The sequence below is a fragment of the Corapipo altera genome, unplaced genomic scaffold (genome assembly GCF_003945725.1).
Source record: "Corapipo altera isolate COAL_440 unplaced genomic scaffold, ASM394572v1 0, whole genome shotgun sequence".
Taxonomy (NCBI): Eukaryota; Metazoa; Chordata; class Aves; order Passeriformes; family Pipridae; genus Corapipo; species Corapipo altera.
The window spans coordinates 77,683,823-77,701,902 of NW_020884872.1; the positions used below are offsets into that span (position 1 = coordinate 77,683,823).

The window sequence follows — 18,080 nt, forward strand, 5'->3', positions numbered from 1 at the left end:
TCCAGTAGCCTGTCAGAGCTTCATGCAAGTTAAAAGAAATTGCATAAATATGATCACAACTGTAAGCAAGCAATAACCTAGAAAATTGATACACATAAACGAGGTATTCCAAGAAGGCAAATCGCTGGATGAATTACTGAATACATGCAAGACTGTAGAGTACAGTCATTTGGAGAACTTACCCAGTGTAAGATGGTACATGGGACGTCACAACACAGGACTAACTTATGCATATGAAACAGACTGAGAAACTGTGGTGGGTTGACCCTGGTTGGCCGCCAGATGCCCACCAAAGCCACTCTATCACTCCCCTGCTTAGCTGGGTGAAGGAGAGAAAACATAACAAAAGGCTCATGGGCTGAGATAAGGGCAGGGAGAGATCACTCACCTGTTACCGTCACAGGCAAAACACACTCAATGCAGGGAAACAAGTTTAATTTACTGTCAATCAAATCAGAGCAGGACAATGAGAAATAAAATCTAAAAAACACCCTTCCTTCTTCCTGGGCTCAACTTCACTTCTGATTCCTCTAATTCCTCCTTGACAGCAGTGCAAAGGGCACAGGGAACAGCGGCTGCAGTCAGTTTATCACACCCTGTCTCTGCCACTCCTTCCTCCTCAGGGGGAGGACTCCTGCTCCAGTGAGAGATCCCTCCCATAGGACACAGTCCTTCACTCACTCCTCACGTGAGTCCTTTCCATAGGCTGCAGTTCTTCATGAACTGTTCCAGTGTGGGTTCTTCCCACGGTCCTCCAGGAACAGGCTGCTCCAGCGTGAGTCCCCCACATGGTCTTAAGTCCTGCCAGCAAACCTGCTCCAGGGCTCCTCTCTCCACGGGGCCACGGGTCCTGCCAGAAGCCTCATTCAGGCATCCACTTGCTATGGCATGAGATCCTGCAGGGGCTGCAGGTTGGTCTCTTCTCCACTGTTGACTTCCTTGGGCTGCACGGGTACAGTTGCCTCACCATGGTCCGCACCACAGGCTGCAGCGGAACCTCAGCTCCAGTGCTTGAAGCACCTCCACCCCCTCCTTCACCGACCTTTGTGTCAGCATAGTTGTTTCTCTCACATATTCTCACTCCTCTCTCCAGCTACTGCTTTCTGCAGCAGTTTTTCCCCTCTTCTTAAATACATTATTCAAGAAACGCCAGCAGTAGGTCCATCTTGGAGCCACCTGGCATTGATTCTGTGAGACATAGGGAAAGTTTCTAGTAACTTCTCACAGAAGCTGCCCCTGTAGTCCCCCCATGTGACCAAAATCTTCACATGCAAACCAATACAGCAAGTTTCTTCGTTGTTCTTTTTTTTTTAAATCCTAAGAAAACTACCTAAAGCATGACATTCCTTTTTTTTGGCTAGTAGAGAAACTTCAGCCCATTTACAAAATCAGTAGGTGTGAGCTGTCCATCAGGAGCAACATTGGATATTTTGCTCTGCTGAAAAGAAACCAGCTTCTGAAGGAGTATATTTAGGAAGGGAGGGTGTGGTTATCTCCATCCTTGGAGGTTTTCCAGACTTGGCTCAACAGTCAATTCTGACTTGATTTAACATTAGCAACATTTGTGCTTTCAGCAGAAGGCTGGATGGATAACCTTCACTAAGTATTACAATAGCTAGGTAATAAGAAAGACACCAACAGCTGTGTTTATGAAAAAACATATCTAGATCACCAGGTAAATTCATGGTCCTTTGAACTTCCAGTCAGCTGAAGGTCCTAACAATCCTGAAGATCCTATGCACAATTAAGTAATCAGCCTTGACTGGTAGGAGAAGAAAGCTTCCACTAAGCTAACCACTCAGGCGTTTTTCAGACTCAGACAACTGTCCCTTATTATCCATTAACTAATTGCCACATTTGAAACTATATCACAAAATCAGTTACAGCTGATTGACAAACTTTCAAAAAATCCCAACTTTGCAGAGCCAAATACTTTTCTTTCAGTTATTGAACTGTTGTGATATGTAGATATGCTGCACAACACAGAAAAATATAGTGTAAGCATCTGATACTCAGATACTAGGAAGTAAAGCATGGTATTGGCAGAAAAAATTTTGTAACAAAACTTAGTAAATATGAAATTACAGTTCCAAAACAAGGTTGAGATGGACATTCTTTCAGCATCACTGGAAATGAGTACATGAAGAAACAAACATCTTCCAAATATGCTGGCATTGCTTACTTCTGTAATCATATATCCAATTGATTAAAGACCTGCTTACACATGTACTATCATCCATATTTTGTTCTAGAAATTAATCTTGCTTGGATTTTTTTTAAAGCACATACACATCATTTTAGCACACCAGCATACTTCCACGTTGTTGGAACAGCTCCCAAATATAAGCAGTAAGCAAGTGCAAATGACCTCTCTCTTCCAAGGTGAATGCATCAGCAGAAGTATTTGCAACCCAAAGTTCATACAGAAGGCTCAACTTCTGAAGATACAGCAATCATAGTAGACATTAAGTTCCAGAAACCAACGACTACAAGATCTGATCAGGAACACCAAGTATTGTTGGTTTGTACAAAAAAAAAAGAAAAACAACAAACAAACAAAAGGCAGCTACAAGATGAAGATAGGTCCTGATACGATGTGAACAGTTACCAATAAGAAAAACAAGAAAATACACCACTAGGAGGGAGGAATTAGAAGCTTTTGCACCTGAGGTAGGACTTTGGTCAACTTCCACAGGGGCCTATACACTAGGATCTATCTAAGAAGGAGGAGAAGCAGCATCACAGTTTCCCAATGATACAAATTTGCTCTCAGTCAATTCCTAACTGCAAAGATTTGGGGGGGCGGCGGGGAGGGAAGCTATACAGAGTAGAAGGACAAGCAGCAGAAGGAATAATTTGAGTATTTTTAGACAAAAGGTTCAGAACGGCAAATGCTGCAAAAAATTCCTAACCTTTCATTTCCTAACCTTTTATTCGAAAAATAACAAAAACAGGAAGAGGCATGAGTTAATGATATGAAAAAGAAGGGTTGTAGAGATATTTGAAAAAAGTTTCTATCCCAGGAAGACCCAGCAGGTTAAGATTCCTCAAGTCTCAAAAGAAATAATTTGCCAAGAAAAAGATATCAATCATGAGCAGAACAAATATGCACCAACTATTTATTGTCACTTCCAAAGTAAGAACTGGGCACCACTGAATGCAGCTGCTGAGAGCCAAGCTTAGAACAGATGAAAGGCACTTCTTCACACAGCAGACAAGACAACTAGTGAGACTCCTTGTCAAAGCATGTAGCAGATGCTAGAAATTTCTATGGGCTCAAGAGGAGACAGCACAAGTTTTGGAGGACAGTTGTAAGAGTTCTCAGAGAAGAATATCACATATGCTTACCCTGTTCTTGTCTTTCCAAGAAATTTGCTCAAGACCACTACTAGCAAGCAACAAAATACTGATCTGGACAGGCACTTGGTTTGAACCAGTATGGGTAGTTTAAAGCAATGCTGCTAACAAGCTCTCTTACAAAAACAAAGCTCGCATTGCCCAGCAGTTGTTAGGTTTTAAAACTGAACATCTTACCAAGAACAGCGGATGAAGACTTAGGAAGAGTACAGCTACTTCTACTGCCTCCCTACTGCCAGTATTCCAATTTTTTATCTCCATATCAACCTCACATCATCATCTGAATTTTTTCCTTCAATTGATCATTGTAAGTATTTAAACGTGTTACTCAGAAAGATAACTATATGAAACAACACAACACTATCATCTGATCGTGCAGTTCAGCTTTGCTGTAGGATCCACTAGAGCTGATCTAGAACGCTGGGCAGGAGCATGACCTTAACAGCCTAATAGCTTTAACAAATAAACATTTTTCCTTTGGCAGAAATGCTGCCTCAAATGGTATGCAAGATTTATACCAACCTAAATGGAAAGTCACTAATCCTAATGAAGTGCAAATGAAAGGGCTGTTCTATGAAGCACAGTGTGACAGCACCAGTTGCCACTGCACCGCAGTCTGTATATATTAGTTTAGTAGCACTTTTTGGAGTAATCAGTTTGATTAAGTAATTGCTTACAAGAATTTGTATCTTACTTATTTTTCTGCAACTTGCACGACATACAGATTTTTAGCTGGAACTCAAGAACTGAACTGCATTATATCTAATAAAAGAACACCTTTTACTAAAGGTGTTTGACTAAATGAAGAGAGACAATATGTGCATATTCACCTACATATGGTAGGTGGAGCTGGAAAATTTTAGTTGACAGTGGGTATGTAACTGAATGATTACATTCAGTTCACATGTATTTCATATCACAGCTGCTGGAAGGGCAACAATGATCAAATATATTTATCTGTAGAAATCAGAGATAAGTTAGGTATTTCAACTAGTTAGGAAGTAAAAGAGCTGTACATTAGCAAAATTGTATGTTTGCTTATGTCTTTCATAAAAACAATTTTACAAAGTTATAGGCAAACTATGCACAGATCCTAGCAAAGCAAGAAGCATCAACACCAGAATCTCCTTATTTCAAATAAATTTCATACACATGCAAACACATATGCATATTTGCATGCACAAAACAAGAACTCAGTGGCTTCTTGTAAGGATAAAAGACTTCTTCCCATAAACTGATTTACATAAAATTTATCCATTATAATTTTCACTTTATTGCAACTCCTTCAACTATTTGGTAAGTTAGCTGTTACCTTGGTTTGGAAACCATTTAAAATCCTCCCCCTTAAGTTTCACAGAGCAAGCATTTGAGGCCATTTTGAAAGGGCAAAGCTTGGCACAAACCAGAGTCTACACTCCTACTCCAAAAGGACTGCAGGGCGAAGGAATCAATTAAAGTTCACACACAATCTCTGAGTTGCCCACCATCATAGCATAAACAGGGTTCAAACTGCAGCCCTCAGCAAAAGCCACACAAATAGTTGCACCAGAAGAAAAAAAAAACCAAACCAAGTCTCCCTTATGTTCCCTGCTCCCTATTCCAATGTAACCTTAAAAACAAAAGTTGGAAAATGGGTACCACAATTATGAAACTGAATTAAGATTCTGTTTTCCTAAAGATATTACCACATACAACTGAAATTTAATTCATTAAGAAAACAATGAACTGTCCAAGTCCCTCACCAAATTTGTATAATACAAAGCTGATCGTGTCAGGACCCATCTGACAGCATAATAAAAAATGGGGACAATTTTGAATTGCAAACTATTTTTTTAAAGTATGTAATTAAGACTTTGACCTTGTTAACAAGGATGCTAAAATGTTAATTCTTAACTAACTGTTTATGCTAAGGTCTGTTTCATATTTTCTCTTCCTTATGCGTAACCAATGCCTAACTTATCAAGAGGCTGTGAAATATCCAATTTTTTTTTTTCCCAGTTATTAGTCATTATGGGAAGAAGAAGGGGAAAAAAAAACAAAAACAAAAATCACACAACAACAAGCAAAAAGCCCAACAGCAAACCCCACAAGCACAAATATTAACAGTTCTCCCAGTACTACAAATCTGAAAGTTCCTGCCCTCTGTTACCTAGTAATTTTTTGCTTCCAAAAAGTCGGGTCTGCTTTCGAATAGTTTTAGAATTAGAATCTCATAAAAAGTGAAAACCTGACATACCAATTATGAAAGGGTCAGAAGTGATACACACAGATAGAAATTAAGCGTGCATGTGTTTAGGGACAGAAAGTATGAAAACGAAACAAAGCTCCACACTGTCGGTTACATAATTATGTCAACAGCAGCATAACAAAAAGCTCTCAAAAATCTATCCATACAGTAACTAGAACACAGGTAGTTTTAGCTTAGTCAGGCCCTTGTGTACAAAGCCCTGTAACCATGGAATGCGCTATTAACTGTTTTCACTGAAGATTGTAAGGATTTAAAACATTTTATTGTTAAATGAGAATAATTCATCCTGACCCAAAGACCATCACAGAAGTCAACAGAGACCTAAACTCCAGTCAAACCACATTTTTTTACAAACATGTTTTTCATATATATATATATATGTATTTTTCAAATACGTATACAAAAATGGCCTATAAAGTTGGACATAGAACACTCTTCCAAGTAACTTTGTAACAGCCTTTTATACTTCTGATCACATCTTTTTAAGTACATTTCATTTCAAACCCTTAACTCATGCAAAGCTCCTTTCAGAACGACAAAGATTTTGTAAATAAAAATTACTACTGAATTACAAGTTCATTGGACATTTAGATCTATCAACTATACTAACTATATCATCAACATAGTTAGAAAGCACAGAAAGAAATTTCTCTTTTACTCTGTATTTCACCATTCTAAAGAGACTACATAAAATGTTGGAATCAAAAAAATTGCAAAGGACTTGTCAACCAAGCTTTTCAAGTAGGTACAACAAATTAGGAAAAAACAACTGAGAAGTGAGAGCCACTTCAGTTGCATTTCAATTGCAATAGGTAATCAGAAAGGGAAAGGCATCCTTAAAGTAGCAACACTATTTAAATAAATCTGCGTAGTGCAGACAGACTTTCAACAAAGTTCTCAATAAATCAGAACTCATTGGAGATAAACCAGCAATAGTAAATGACCTTTAGCTGACTTTCCTATAAAACAGTTCAGCAGAAAAAAAACTGGCTTTGCAACCTCCACGCAATAATCAGTAACTCCACTGAGCCACTAACACCGACCTAAGTTACCAAACAGCATGTCAGAGACTCAACAAAAGGGATCTAGTCTTTCACTATGATGCAGCAAAGTCTCATTAGCCAAATTAAAGCAAAGTCCAAGACTGCTTTCAAGACAGCTTTGTTTCCTTGGCAACTGGCATGACTGACAGGCAGTATACTGGTAAAAGTCTTACTTTACAAGGCAACTTTATATTATTAGCTTGATTTACCCAGCAATTCAGAAAAGCTAACTATACTTGCCTGAAACATAGTCTGAAGTAACTTAGTTAAAAGCCAAATAAAACACCAGCAGAGTGAATCCCAGAAAACAGACTCCAAGAAGCACTTCAGGAAGCCAGGAAACAGCAACACAGCTTAGTCACGCCTAACAAAAATTTTTGTTCTCCAAATAAAACTCCAGGGCTTTTTTTTATCAAAAAATAGCTACGAGGTACCATTTTCATATTAAAGACAAACTTCCCCCATCCTGTAGATTCCTATTCAAACGCTTAACAAAAAATACAGTTCATGTGGTAAATTTCCCAATAGAGATTGACATCAAAATGAGGTTTAACAAGCTGTTTGGGAGAGTATGTACAGTGAGTACATGGCATCTACCTGTTAACATTCCAATAGACAGTCTTCTCCCAAGAATTTGTTTCCCATTATGCTAACCCCCATGCTATCACATTTCCCCTATGGACAATTCTGTCTCTCTCTTGGGTAAAATACATGGTATCCTGACCATATCCCAGGGGCACCTGCCAGAGAACTGCTACTCACAGAAATCTGTACATTTCCTGCATTCAAGGAAGTGAAATTTTCTTTAGCATTTACATGAGAAACTGAGTCATGCAAATATTGGCTTTAACATAATCACTCACAGCTTCTTGAGGGAGAGAAGGAAGAAAAAAAAAGGAAAAGAAAAAACCCACACTTTATAAAAGTTAACAATGTTTACTCAAAAAGTGACAGTTCCACAGCTAATCAGATAGGTGAATTGTACAAATAAATGCAAATATGTTGGAATGTATGAAAACACATGGACAGAAATTAATAGGGGAACCGAGGAGCTATCAGTTTTGAAAGGCTAAACTAAATCTAATTACATCATCTGAATTTGTTCCCAGCTACGAAGATAAACACATGCAGTGGTCTGGCCACATAGAAAAAGAAGACAAACATCCCTAGTTTTAGCTGGCGGATCCCTATTGCTGTGTACCTCATTTTTGGTTTTTTTCTTTGGTTGGTTGCAGAGGAGAGGTGTCAAGAGCCTGAAAGAAATTGCTGGTAACTCAGACTAGTTATAACAGTTAATCTTCTACCTCAACCCTGAACAACACATCTGGGTCTCCTGGGCATCGTCCCCTAGGTGCTTAGGTCTGATTTGTGAAAATGCTTCTTTGAGAGCAAACTAAGAACTCTGCTTTAATTTTATATGTGACCCAATTTTGGTCCTGCAATTATATATTTTGGCATTACCAGTGCTAATAAGTTACTTTCTCTGACAGTCTAGTCTAAAAATTGATAAACTGACTGAAAAATCCACTTTACTTGCTGTGTCAGCTTTTAAAACTTTGTAGCTGTTGTGCCACAATTGCAGAAGGAAACTGAGCAAACTGCAAATGGAGGCTTTATATTTAGAATTTTAAAGCTATTGGTTCTTTTTCATTTCCAGAAAGGAAAGATAAGACAGCGAGAGATGAATTTTGTAAAAGTGGGTATGATTTTATTCACATATGCCACTGATCAGTTCCACTGCATTTATCCATTAGGAATTTATTGCAAAAAAAAACAGGGGGGTAGTGCCTGGTCTTACTTTCATGGGAACTTTCAAATTAACATTGCTTTATTATTTTACTGCTTTCTATTGAGTAGGAATTTCCATGATGTGAGTGATGGTTTATAGATTACCCTATGCTACAAACCAGATGACTACTAGGAAACCCACAGTTCTTTGCCATCCTCAGTACACAGAAGAAGAAAGACAAAAGGATAAGAGTTCAGAAGATGCACATCTCGAAATATCAAATTCTTGTTTGTCTTTAGAAGAAGTCAAGACCTGAGAAAACAAAAGTGATTCCACAGCAGCGTAATTGCACCCACGGAGGTTGATGCTAATACTTTAAACCAAATATAACCTGACAAAATATTTAATATGCAGAATGGTAGAAGTATATCTTTTTAAACATGAAATTCTGATTAAACCTGTATCCAAAGACTCTTAGTACTGATCGGAGACTTTGGAATTTTTTATTATAAAAGATAAGTTAATATATCTTGGTCACAGTTATTGCTTTCAACATAATACCATATCTTTCAGACCACCAGTAAGATAAAATTGATCTCAAATTCGATTTAGGAGATAGGAAAGCATTGCTATAAAACAGCATGAAGCATTCACAACGCATAAACTAAAAATCAAAAAGCACAGAGAGTATTTTTATGACAGATACACAAAAGACAAAATCTGTAGGAAGAAGAAAGGTACAGATCAACAGCTAATTTTAAAAAAAAAAAGTCCTCAGAGAAAATTTAATTATTCCAATTAAGTGCCAGAGATTCTATATTTTCCCCAGTTCTAATTTCTTCTGAAGATAATAAATGTCAAGATGCTTATAAATAAGAGAAAAATACATTAGCAAAAACCATAAGATATAGTTCTGGTTTACCTGAAATCACATCTATAAAACATCTATTAAACTGCTTTTGGAATTAGCCTTATAAAATCACCTTGTACGGTAGGGTATTGAATGCATGGATATCATAATTTACAATTTTTCTTAAGCAAAATAAAAACCAAACCCAAGCAAAGTACTGTGTGCAGTTGCTTTCACTGATGCCCATCAAGTAAGCTGACTGCAAGTTCTCTGAATTCATACCAGGCTGAGTATGTACTTTCATCATCCTCCAAATTCGGTCTCAGTGCTAAAACAAATAAGGCAGGTTTGCCCTTATTCTTCCTCGGCCCTTTTAAAAACAAAGAAATCTTTAGTACAACTGCAAATTCCAAATAGCTTGTGTTACTGTTCTTTCATAGGACTCTTCGAAGTAAGAGACAGAAAGAAAAATATACACTTGGTAGTACTATGACCATCTTCCAAGACAAAAAACCTCCCTTAAATTGCCAAAACTATATTACAGCAAGCTTTACTTCAGAAGTGTTTTAATAATATTTCTTTTCTTAAGCTATGCTCCAAAAATGCAACTAACTTGACATATTATAAATAAAATTTAGCAAATAGACATCTTCAACTGCTTTTCAGTACAAAAAGCATGAAAAAGTGGAGAAATCCATCAAAACCAGTGGTTGCAGTTCTGGTTTCCAACAATACTGCTATTTTACTGACCAACTAGACTGAACTATAAACACAAGAACTCACATTAACTGATGAAGCTGAATATGCATTTCCCCAATAAATTAAGGTATTCAATAAAATAAGTAACTGTGGCTGCAGCTTTTCCAATAAACATCTTCTGTCCTTGAAGACTAAGATTACTTTGGTGAGGTGGGGAGGAGGAGGGGAGCAGATGATACTGGTGTAGTGGGTGGCTCCAGTCAGGTGCAAAAACAGGATGAAAGAGAAATTTAACAACAGTACAGGGTATTTTTCATGTGTGACAGGAGGAAATTAAAAAAAAAAAAAAAAAGTAAAAGCACAGCAACAAACTTCCTGGTTGTCTTAAACGATCTCATTTCATAATGGCCAAAGCCATGCCTCTGTATGAAGCACATAAGAAATGTGTAACAGAAATCTATTTTTAAGGTTTCTGCCAGATGGGTAAACACCTCACACCCACAGATACTAATGAAAACCACCTTGGCCTCCTTCAGGAAGTCATTCAACACTTCACAGGAAAAAAAAATAGGAAGTTGTTGATAAACTGCTTGCAAGAACTACTTCCTGTAGGAAAAATAATTATAAGACTTGTTTGCTGGACAATCAGTTAACTTTTCCTCCCACTACAACATAAGAAGCGGTATTAGACAAGCTTTGTAAGAATTAAAAGCCTAACTCTAAACTAAAATGATACAAGAGTAACTCTAAAATTAATCAAAACTTATTTTTTCTTTCTGCAAGTAGTTGCCTGCTACTCCCATGGCATACTATCTTTTGCCTAGAGAGCGATCCCCTATCTTTCTCCTTAGTTCACCAAAATGTCAACCAGCAGCTGGCTAACAGGAAGCGGTTAAAAAGCAATGCAATTGACATCACCACACAAACCAAGCAGGGCTTTTATACTGCATCTTTAAGAATGGGCTAAAGCTACCACACAGCAATGCTGGCATGAGTCAGATCTGACCACTTACTAACTAGGCAAGTCTTAACTGAGGAGTTCAATTTAAGGAGCAGTATCAGTAAAAAAATACGATTAGTTTTACCAGCTGTAAGTAGTGGCCTTAACTCATGGCTCAAAATCATCACTAATGGAAAATTATACTCAGCAGAACTGCTCATAACAGTGAGATGAACATTAATGAGTGGAATTCTGGCAAATCATATGTCAGGCATTCATACATAAGGGGGTTTATTTATCTAGCTGACTGACTAATTTATAAGAGTAGCTCTGGTTCAGACCCTACACTACCCCTCTCACCCTCTTTTAATATTTACGGATATGTGGGGTGTGTACATAAAATACGTGGCCAAATAACTCTGTGCATGTATCTGCATGTATATATATATATATGCACACACACAGGCGATTAAACGTTTTCTCTCCCACATACACTACTTTCATTTCTTTGCACAAACTACTACACTTGCAGTACTTGACCCATCGATTAGTGGAAGTGACTGTAATTACAAAATGTACTAAGTACGGTACTCAATTTTATTTTATTCTGTTTGCATCGTAGTATATTATGATAACTATAACCATAAGTCTTACTGACATCTGGAAAAAATATAACATTGTTACCTATTCTGCAAAGATCCTTCTAGAGCCTGGTTACCAGACTGTTCGTGGAGTGGCTACAGAACAGAGTAAATGGAAACAAAAAGCAGTGCAGCCAACCCAAAAAAAAAAAAAGCTGAATACTTGGAAGAGACACCAGAAATCTGCATATGGTAGAAGGAACCACTCTAAATGTATTTAGAATCAGAAATCTTAGTATTCACATTTCAAGCAAATGTTTAAGGTATAACTAAGCAAGATGTTAGTATTCAACAGGCATGCAGATGTGAGATAGAATTTATCACTCAACACGGAAAAAACCTTTTAATATACAAACTTGCTACTCAAAGCTAATTCTTACATTTTTTTAGACTTCCTACACATACAGAGCAAACATTTTGCTAATACTTGAAATGCTTTTTACATATCTTCACGAACTCAAATGATTTCAGTGGATCTCACCTGTAGATAGAGTTAAGTAACCTTTTAGGAACAACACATGTTCTTTAAGTGTGAACAGAGCCTTCTGAACTGTCCTCATTACACTCTCCCATACCACAGCATCACCCAAGGAAAGCCAAAAGAAAACAGCCTATTACACTGTTTAAAATCTCCCAGGGTCAGCATGGGACCCAGCAGGGAGAGGTTCAAAAAGTACAGCCTTTATTTTTCTTCCTAACAATATGGTTTGTTTCCACTCCTCTCCCCTTCAAGACACATCCTTCACAGCTAGCAGCTCTTTCAATCATTTACTTTGGATGTCTGCTTGAGAACAAACGATCTTGCTCATGCAGATGAGTTTGCCAGACTTGTGTGTACTTTCCACTCTCAGGCTCTTTATTGTTCTTGCTGAAACCTGACCCTTTGAAATGGATACCAGGACACCAAGAAAGGACAAAAAAACTTGCAGAAAAAAGGAAAAGATTTTTTGTAGCAATAATCAAACTGCAGAAAAAGCTTTCCAAGAACACATCTTTCACTCTGCTTTCACCTGAATGAGCATAATTAAAAAAAATTTATTACAAGAGCATGAAGACATTTTTCGTCTCTTAAACTGTTCCATTTTTCTGTAAATTTGACAGCATTATCAAAAACAAGCACTTGCGGCAGTAAAACCTAAAAATCAAATATCTATTTTTTGTGCTTCATAAGCTGCTCTTTAAGAGCTCTCACTAACACAGTCAAAACAAAGTTTGCTTTTTATTTCAAAACACGGTCTGTTCTTTCCTCAAGGTCCAATGAGCTACAGTTCTCAAACGGCATAAACTTACACAGTTCAAAAAAAACCTCTACTTGTGCCTGCTCAAAAGTTCACATTCTAGAACATGCTGATTTTTTAGAAAATATCCCATCCTCAGGCTCTGTAGCTAATGCTTATTTTCATGCTCCTAATAATGATTATTTTCAAAAAAAACCCTTCAGACTCAAATATCAGACAACTACTGTAACCTCTTTTTGGTTAAAAAAAAAAAAAAAGCTAATTTCTCTGTATGGAAACGCCACCCCTACAGGAACAAAACACATTTTTAAGAAGTTCTGCAAGTTCCACTTTCATTGCAGACAATGTAAGTTTGTTTTTGAAGCTACAGACTCAATTACTTCAATCAGATGCACATATAAATGACAATGTCTAAGCAAGAAAGGTAGGGATAAAGATGTTTTTCTTGGCTGAAACAAGTTTTATATAAGCAACAGTGTTGCCTATCCCGGCCCTGAAAATGACATATAATGGGTTATTTAGAGACTTGCAGTTAAATAAAAAGTTTAAAATATAATCAAAATATTTGAGGGTAAATTATGGTCTCAGAAAGAGAAGGACAAGCTCCTGCTGTTTTAGAATAAAAGAAAACGCTCCCTGATGGATTAGGTGTCAGATGGCTGGCATGTGTAACCTCTCTGCAGTTACAGAAAAGGTGATACTAATTTCACTGTGTGAAAAAGATACAGCTGTAGGAACATGAAACAATGTTACAAGTTCTGTTAATTTCCATTTCACTGCAGAAAATGTAGAGAAGTTACAGATTCAAATACTGCACTCAAACACATATATTAATTTCCTCATGAATAGAGAGTAGGCAAAAACGTTTTGATTGCGTAGTTACACAACTGTTCTAAATCAAGAGATAAGTCTTGATATACAGTCACTAGAACAGTTTCTAAAGTCACTCTATATTTTTACATCTGTATTATAAAAATAAGGTAAAATTTATCTTGACCTGCACGACAATTCTGACAAGATTCAGCAAATCCAAACATTACATTGTTTAAAAATCGCTATGTGTGCTTCACTGATTTTTAGTAGACAATATAACCGGTAACATTCTTCAGCTAAGATTAAGGTAAGATGAATATTCACAGAGTATCATAAAGCTTTTAGATACAGCACAGAGTTAATATTTTCAGAAGTACGAAAGTGGTAGGCTCTCCTACTTAAAATTAGGAGCATATTTTTAGAAATACATATCTTAAACACAATGAAATTTACTAAAATTCAAAGACTGTAAAAAAAGTATAAAATATATCCCAACAAGCACCAGAGATACAGCTAACTGAAAAGAAATTTTACTTACTTAAGAAAGTATCTCTGTCCAGATGGTGTCTTAGCCATCTCCCAGCCTGGTGGCAAAGGTACATCATCAGGGATCTCAAATGAAGACTGGCGGAGATGTTGAGAAGATGGAGCTCCAGGTCCAGTCACTACTCCAGAGGGTGTAAGCGTCCCTGGAGAAACAGCTCCCAGCTGCAGTGATGCTGGAGAGGAATGAGCTCGGACATGCTGTGGGGTTAGGGCTCCTGCTGTCCCTGCATCAGTGCTAGCCTGCCAGGAGTGAAATTATTCCCATTAAAATTCATATATTTCAGCAGAAATGCAGCTGTCAAATGACATTTCGCTTTAAATGAACCTTTCAGGAGAAATTCTTAAGTCAGTCATTTTAAATTCTGCTTATTTTCCAGTTGATGCCGTTCAAGAGAGCCTCCAAGTAGTCTGGTTAATTAGCATCACAAAAGCCCTAGTGTAAGTCAAGACCTATTACCACTAAGTATGTGCTAAGCGCCCTTAGTTTTACTTTGAAAACTACAACTCTTACTCCTTGGTGTAGGGTTCAGGAAAAAAAGTGCCCGCAGTCAGCAGACCTCATACACTATTTAGTGGTTCATTACTGGACTGCACCCACTCACCACCATCACACCCGATTTCTGCTGGAGGAGGTAATTTCCCACTCTTCTTTTGAAAGAGGGGTGTGGGGGTTCAAGTATACCCACACAGAGACCCTCTGTAGGGTTTAAAAGATTATCCAAAGAGAAAAGCAATAGAGAAATGCCAACTGGCAGCAGTGAGGTCCAATGGAGGAAGACACAAATTCAACCATAAAGAAAACATATACGAAAATACTGAACACAGAATTTCCTAACAATCCATGCTTTCGAGGGTTTAAAGAGTCTGTCCATGCTTTATCCAAAGCAAAGCTTCAGGAAAAGGTTGAACCAGTCAATCAGAAGTGATTCACAAAACCATTCACTGGAGCACAAAGAATGTCCTTGCCAGTAGTAAATACAGATCCACCATGGAACAGAAAAGGCAGTTCTGAAGACCTGATTGAAATAAAAATGGCTTTTTAAAATATATTTGCCAATTAACTGGTTTTATAGATACAGCAGAACAACATGGATACCCATAATGAGATGCATGTATCAGCCCTTGTCACACCTCTCTACACAAGGTATTGCACCATATGTGAGGCCCCACTTAGACACTCTTATGGAGACTGACAATTCGGCTTCGCTCCATCTGTATGCAAGCGCACGTGAACTTCCACGTATTCAACTGGAAACGAATTAGCTTGCATGTACATTTAAAAAAAATACGCGAGTACCAAATCAACCGAATTTGTGGCATCTTGATTCCTGAGAATCAGGGGAAACTGCAGAAAATGAAAGACCTTTTCTTTAAAGAGAATGTTTTCATGGCACAACTAAACAAAAAGGAAAGTGAAAACAGTCTTATTTTAAAAGCCCACAGTGAAGCAAATGATTCTTTGGCTTCAAGTTTATATTTTAACAACCACCGAGTGGTACAAGGAACAGTGATCCAACTAAATATGCATTGCAGATGAAGAGTAACATACACAAAGAAGATAAGGCTAAGCTTAAAAGTGCAAGCTGTAGGAACATCACAGACGTTAAGTGCATTTCAAACACGATAGCTATTTAACTGCAGTTACTGTATTTAACAAGACACAACACCAAGTGTTAGATGAATGTCTATCTATTCAGATTTGTACACAATGGAACTGCGATAAGATTTGCTCAAGTTGGAAAAAGACTGTACATAAAATCCTTTTTCTTTGCTGGAATTCAGTATGTTATTAAAGGCCTGCAACTCAGAAGCTAGCAAAATTACAGAAGCAACTCAGCTCCACTCCTTTCAATTTTCTTTTCAGTCTTGCTGTATGAAGGCCAGACTGATTTTTCGAGTATTTGGAAAATGAATTAACTCCTAGGCTGGGAGAGAACGTGCCAAGGTTCAGCCTGGAATGAACTTCAGAAGTCACGTTATAAATCCTTCAAAACAGAAGTTTAATAATGGAAATGTTGACAGACCCTTAACAACAAGGGTAGCAGGCAACAGTCCACACAGTGAGTTTCACTTTTACTGGCTACACAGATAAAGTGACAATAGCCAATAATAAAACCTATTTTATAGCTTAGCAACAAAGTTCATTACTTAATAACACTCGAGTAGGTAGGCAGAGCCTCCTGCCAAAAAATTGGTAACAGCGGCCTAAACGTTAACTTTCAGCTGTATTTACACCAGCATTTAGGTCTTGGCACAAAAGTTCCTCCGCTTGAAGACGAAACGCTCCCGGAGGTCGAGGGACTACCCTGCTCCGTATCCCCCACCGCGCTCCTCCTCCGCCCTGCCCTCGCATCGCCCCTTCCCCCCTCGGCCCTGCCCCGCCCCGCCTCCCCCTTCCCGGCCCTGCCCCGCATCCCTCCCCCGCTCCCTCCTCGGCCCTGCCCCGCATCCCTCCCTCCCTCCCTCCCTCCCTCCCCCGGGCTAGCACGGCCGAGGCCCCACAGGTCTGAGTCCAGCGACTCCCGGGATGCGAGAGGTGCGCCCGGCCGGACCCTCGACGCCGTCAGACCTGATGTCTGGCTCAGTTTGGAATTAACTTCGGATGTGCGTGCGTCTATATGTGGGAGGGTTAATCCTACTCTACCCAGCGCAGTGCCGAAATGGTGGAAAAGCCACATCCATATTGTCTGACGGGGCGGGGGGGGTGTAGGTTTGGCACCGCCTCATCGCCCCCCCCCCTCCACAGAAGGCAGGGAATTGGACCGCAGAGAGAAATCCTCCCCGTCTTCCAAGCAAAGCGTTTTCACCCAACTTTTAGGAGCTCGCCCCCACCGCCGCGGTCCCGGCGAAGCCGAGAAAGCCAATGAGCGGATGTGGAGTCCGAGGCCCCGCCGGACACCGGGACGGGGCCAGCGCCCGCCCGCTCGCCCGCCCGCCGCGGTCCCGGCCCCGCTCCCCGTCCGGATCCCCGTCCCGGTCCCAGCGCGAGAGGCGCGACAGGGGCCGCGCGGCGCCCCCGCTCCTGGGGAAGAACAAATGAAGGGATGTGGCGACACACTCCTCCGGCGGGCGGCACAGACCGCCCCGGCAGCCCCGGCCGGGCGCCCCCCGCCCCGCTCGGCCCCGCAGATTCCCGCCCCGGCCCCCTCCCCCACACGCCTCCCCCGGGAGGAGCTCGGCGGCGGCGGGGAGAGGGAGCTCGGCCGGGCCGTCCCGCCGGCCCCCGCCCGCCCGCGAGCGGCCCCTCCTCCGCTCCCCCTCACCTGGCGGGAGTGGGCCTTGGGCTCGGGCGGCTTGAAGAAGGAGTCGGGCAGTTTCCGCAGCCGCATGGGCAGCGTGTGCGGCACGTTGGCGCCCTTGGGGTTCATCACGGCGTTGAACAGCGCCTCCAAGTCGGTCTCCGAGTCGCCCCGCACATGGACGATCTGGTGCCCCGCCGGAGGGGGCCCCGCGCCCGGGGGCTGCGCCGCGCCGGCCGAGGCCCCCGACACCGCGCCCGGGGGCTGCGGCGGCTGCTGCTGCTGCTGCGGGGCCGGGGGCTGCGCTGCCTGCGGCGGCTGCTGCGCTTGAGGCTGCCCGGGATCCATGGCTCCGTCGGGACCCCCCCGGCACTTCCCTGGCGGGGATCGACGGCTCAGAGCCCGGATTCCCAGCCCCGCATGCCCCGCTCCCCGGGCCGCAGCTCGTCCTTCTGTCGCCGGTACTTTCTCACCCTTCGGTCGGGAAACCGAGCCGGCCGCAGCAACTGGCAAAACAACTTTGACCGTGCGGCGCTTCCCCGAGCCCGGCCCAGCCCGGCCGGCGCCTCTGTCCCGGCGGCGGAAACTAACTCACACAACACACCAAACAAAAGTTCGCAGTTACGCCCGCCCGAATCACTCACTCTCCGCCGCCGGCCCCGCCCCTCCTGAGCCCGCCCGCACCGTATCCGACAGAGGCAGCTTGTGCCTCGTCGCGCTTCTGCGCGCGCCCGCCC

At 40.9% G+C, this 18,080-nt stretch overlaps 1 protein-coding gene across 8 annotated transcripts in view; it reads right to left on the bottom strand.

The window, feature by feature from the left end:
* Positions 1-17,971, bottom strand: part of YAP1 (Yes associated protein 1) — a 91,828-nt gene extending 73,857 nt beyond the window's left edge. For 3 of the 8 annotated variants that reach the window (XM_027638570.1, XM_027638092.1, XM_027638169.1), the window contains exons 1-2: positions 17,368-17,968; positions 14,097-14,344 (exon numbers count right to left, since the gene is read on the bottom strand). In XM_027638570.1, coding sequence (XP_027494371.1) covers positions 14,097-14,344; positions 17,368-17,691 — 572 coding nt within the window. In that variant the 5' untranslated portion in view covers positions 17,692-17,968. Of the gene's footprint in view, positions 1-14,096; positions 14,345-17,367 lie in introns of all 8 variants that reach the window. The other 5 variants (XM_027638407.1, XM_027638486.1, XM_027638335.1 and 2 more) reach the window with 4 other exon arrangements.
* Between the last annotated feature and the right edge of the window lie 109 nt (positions 17,972-18,080).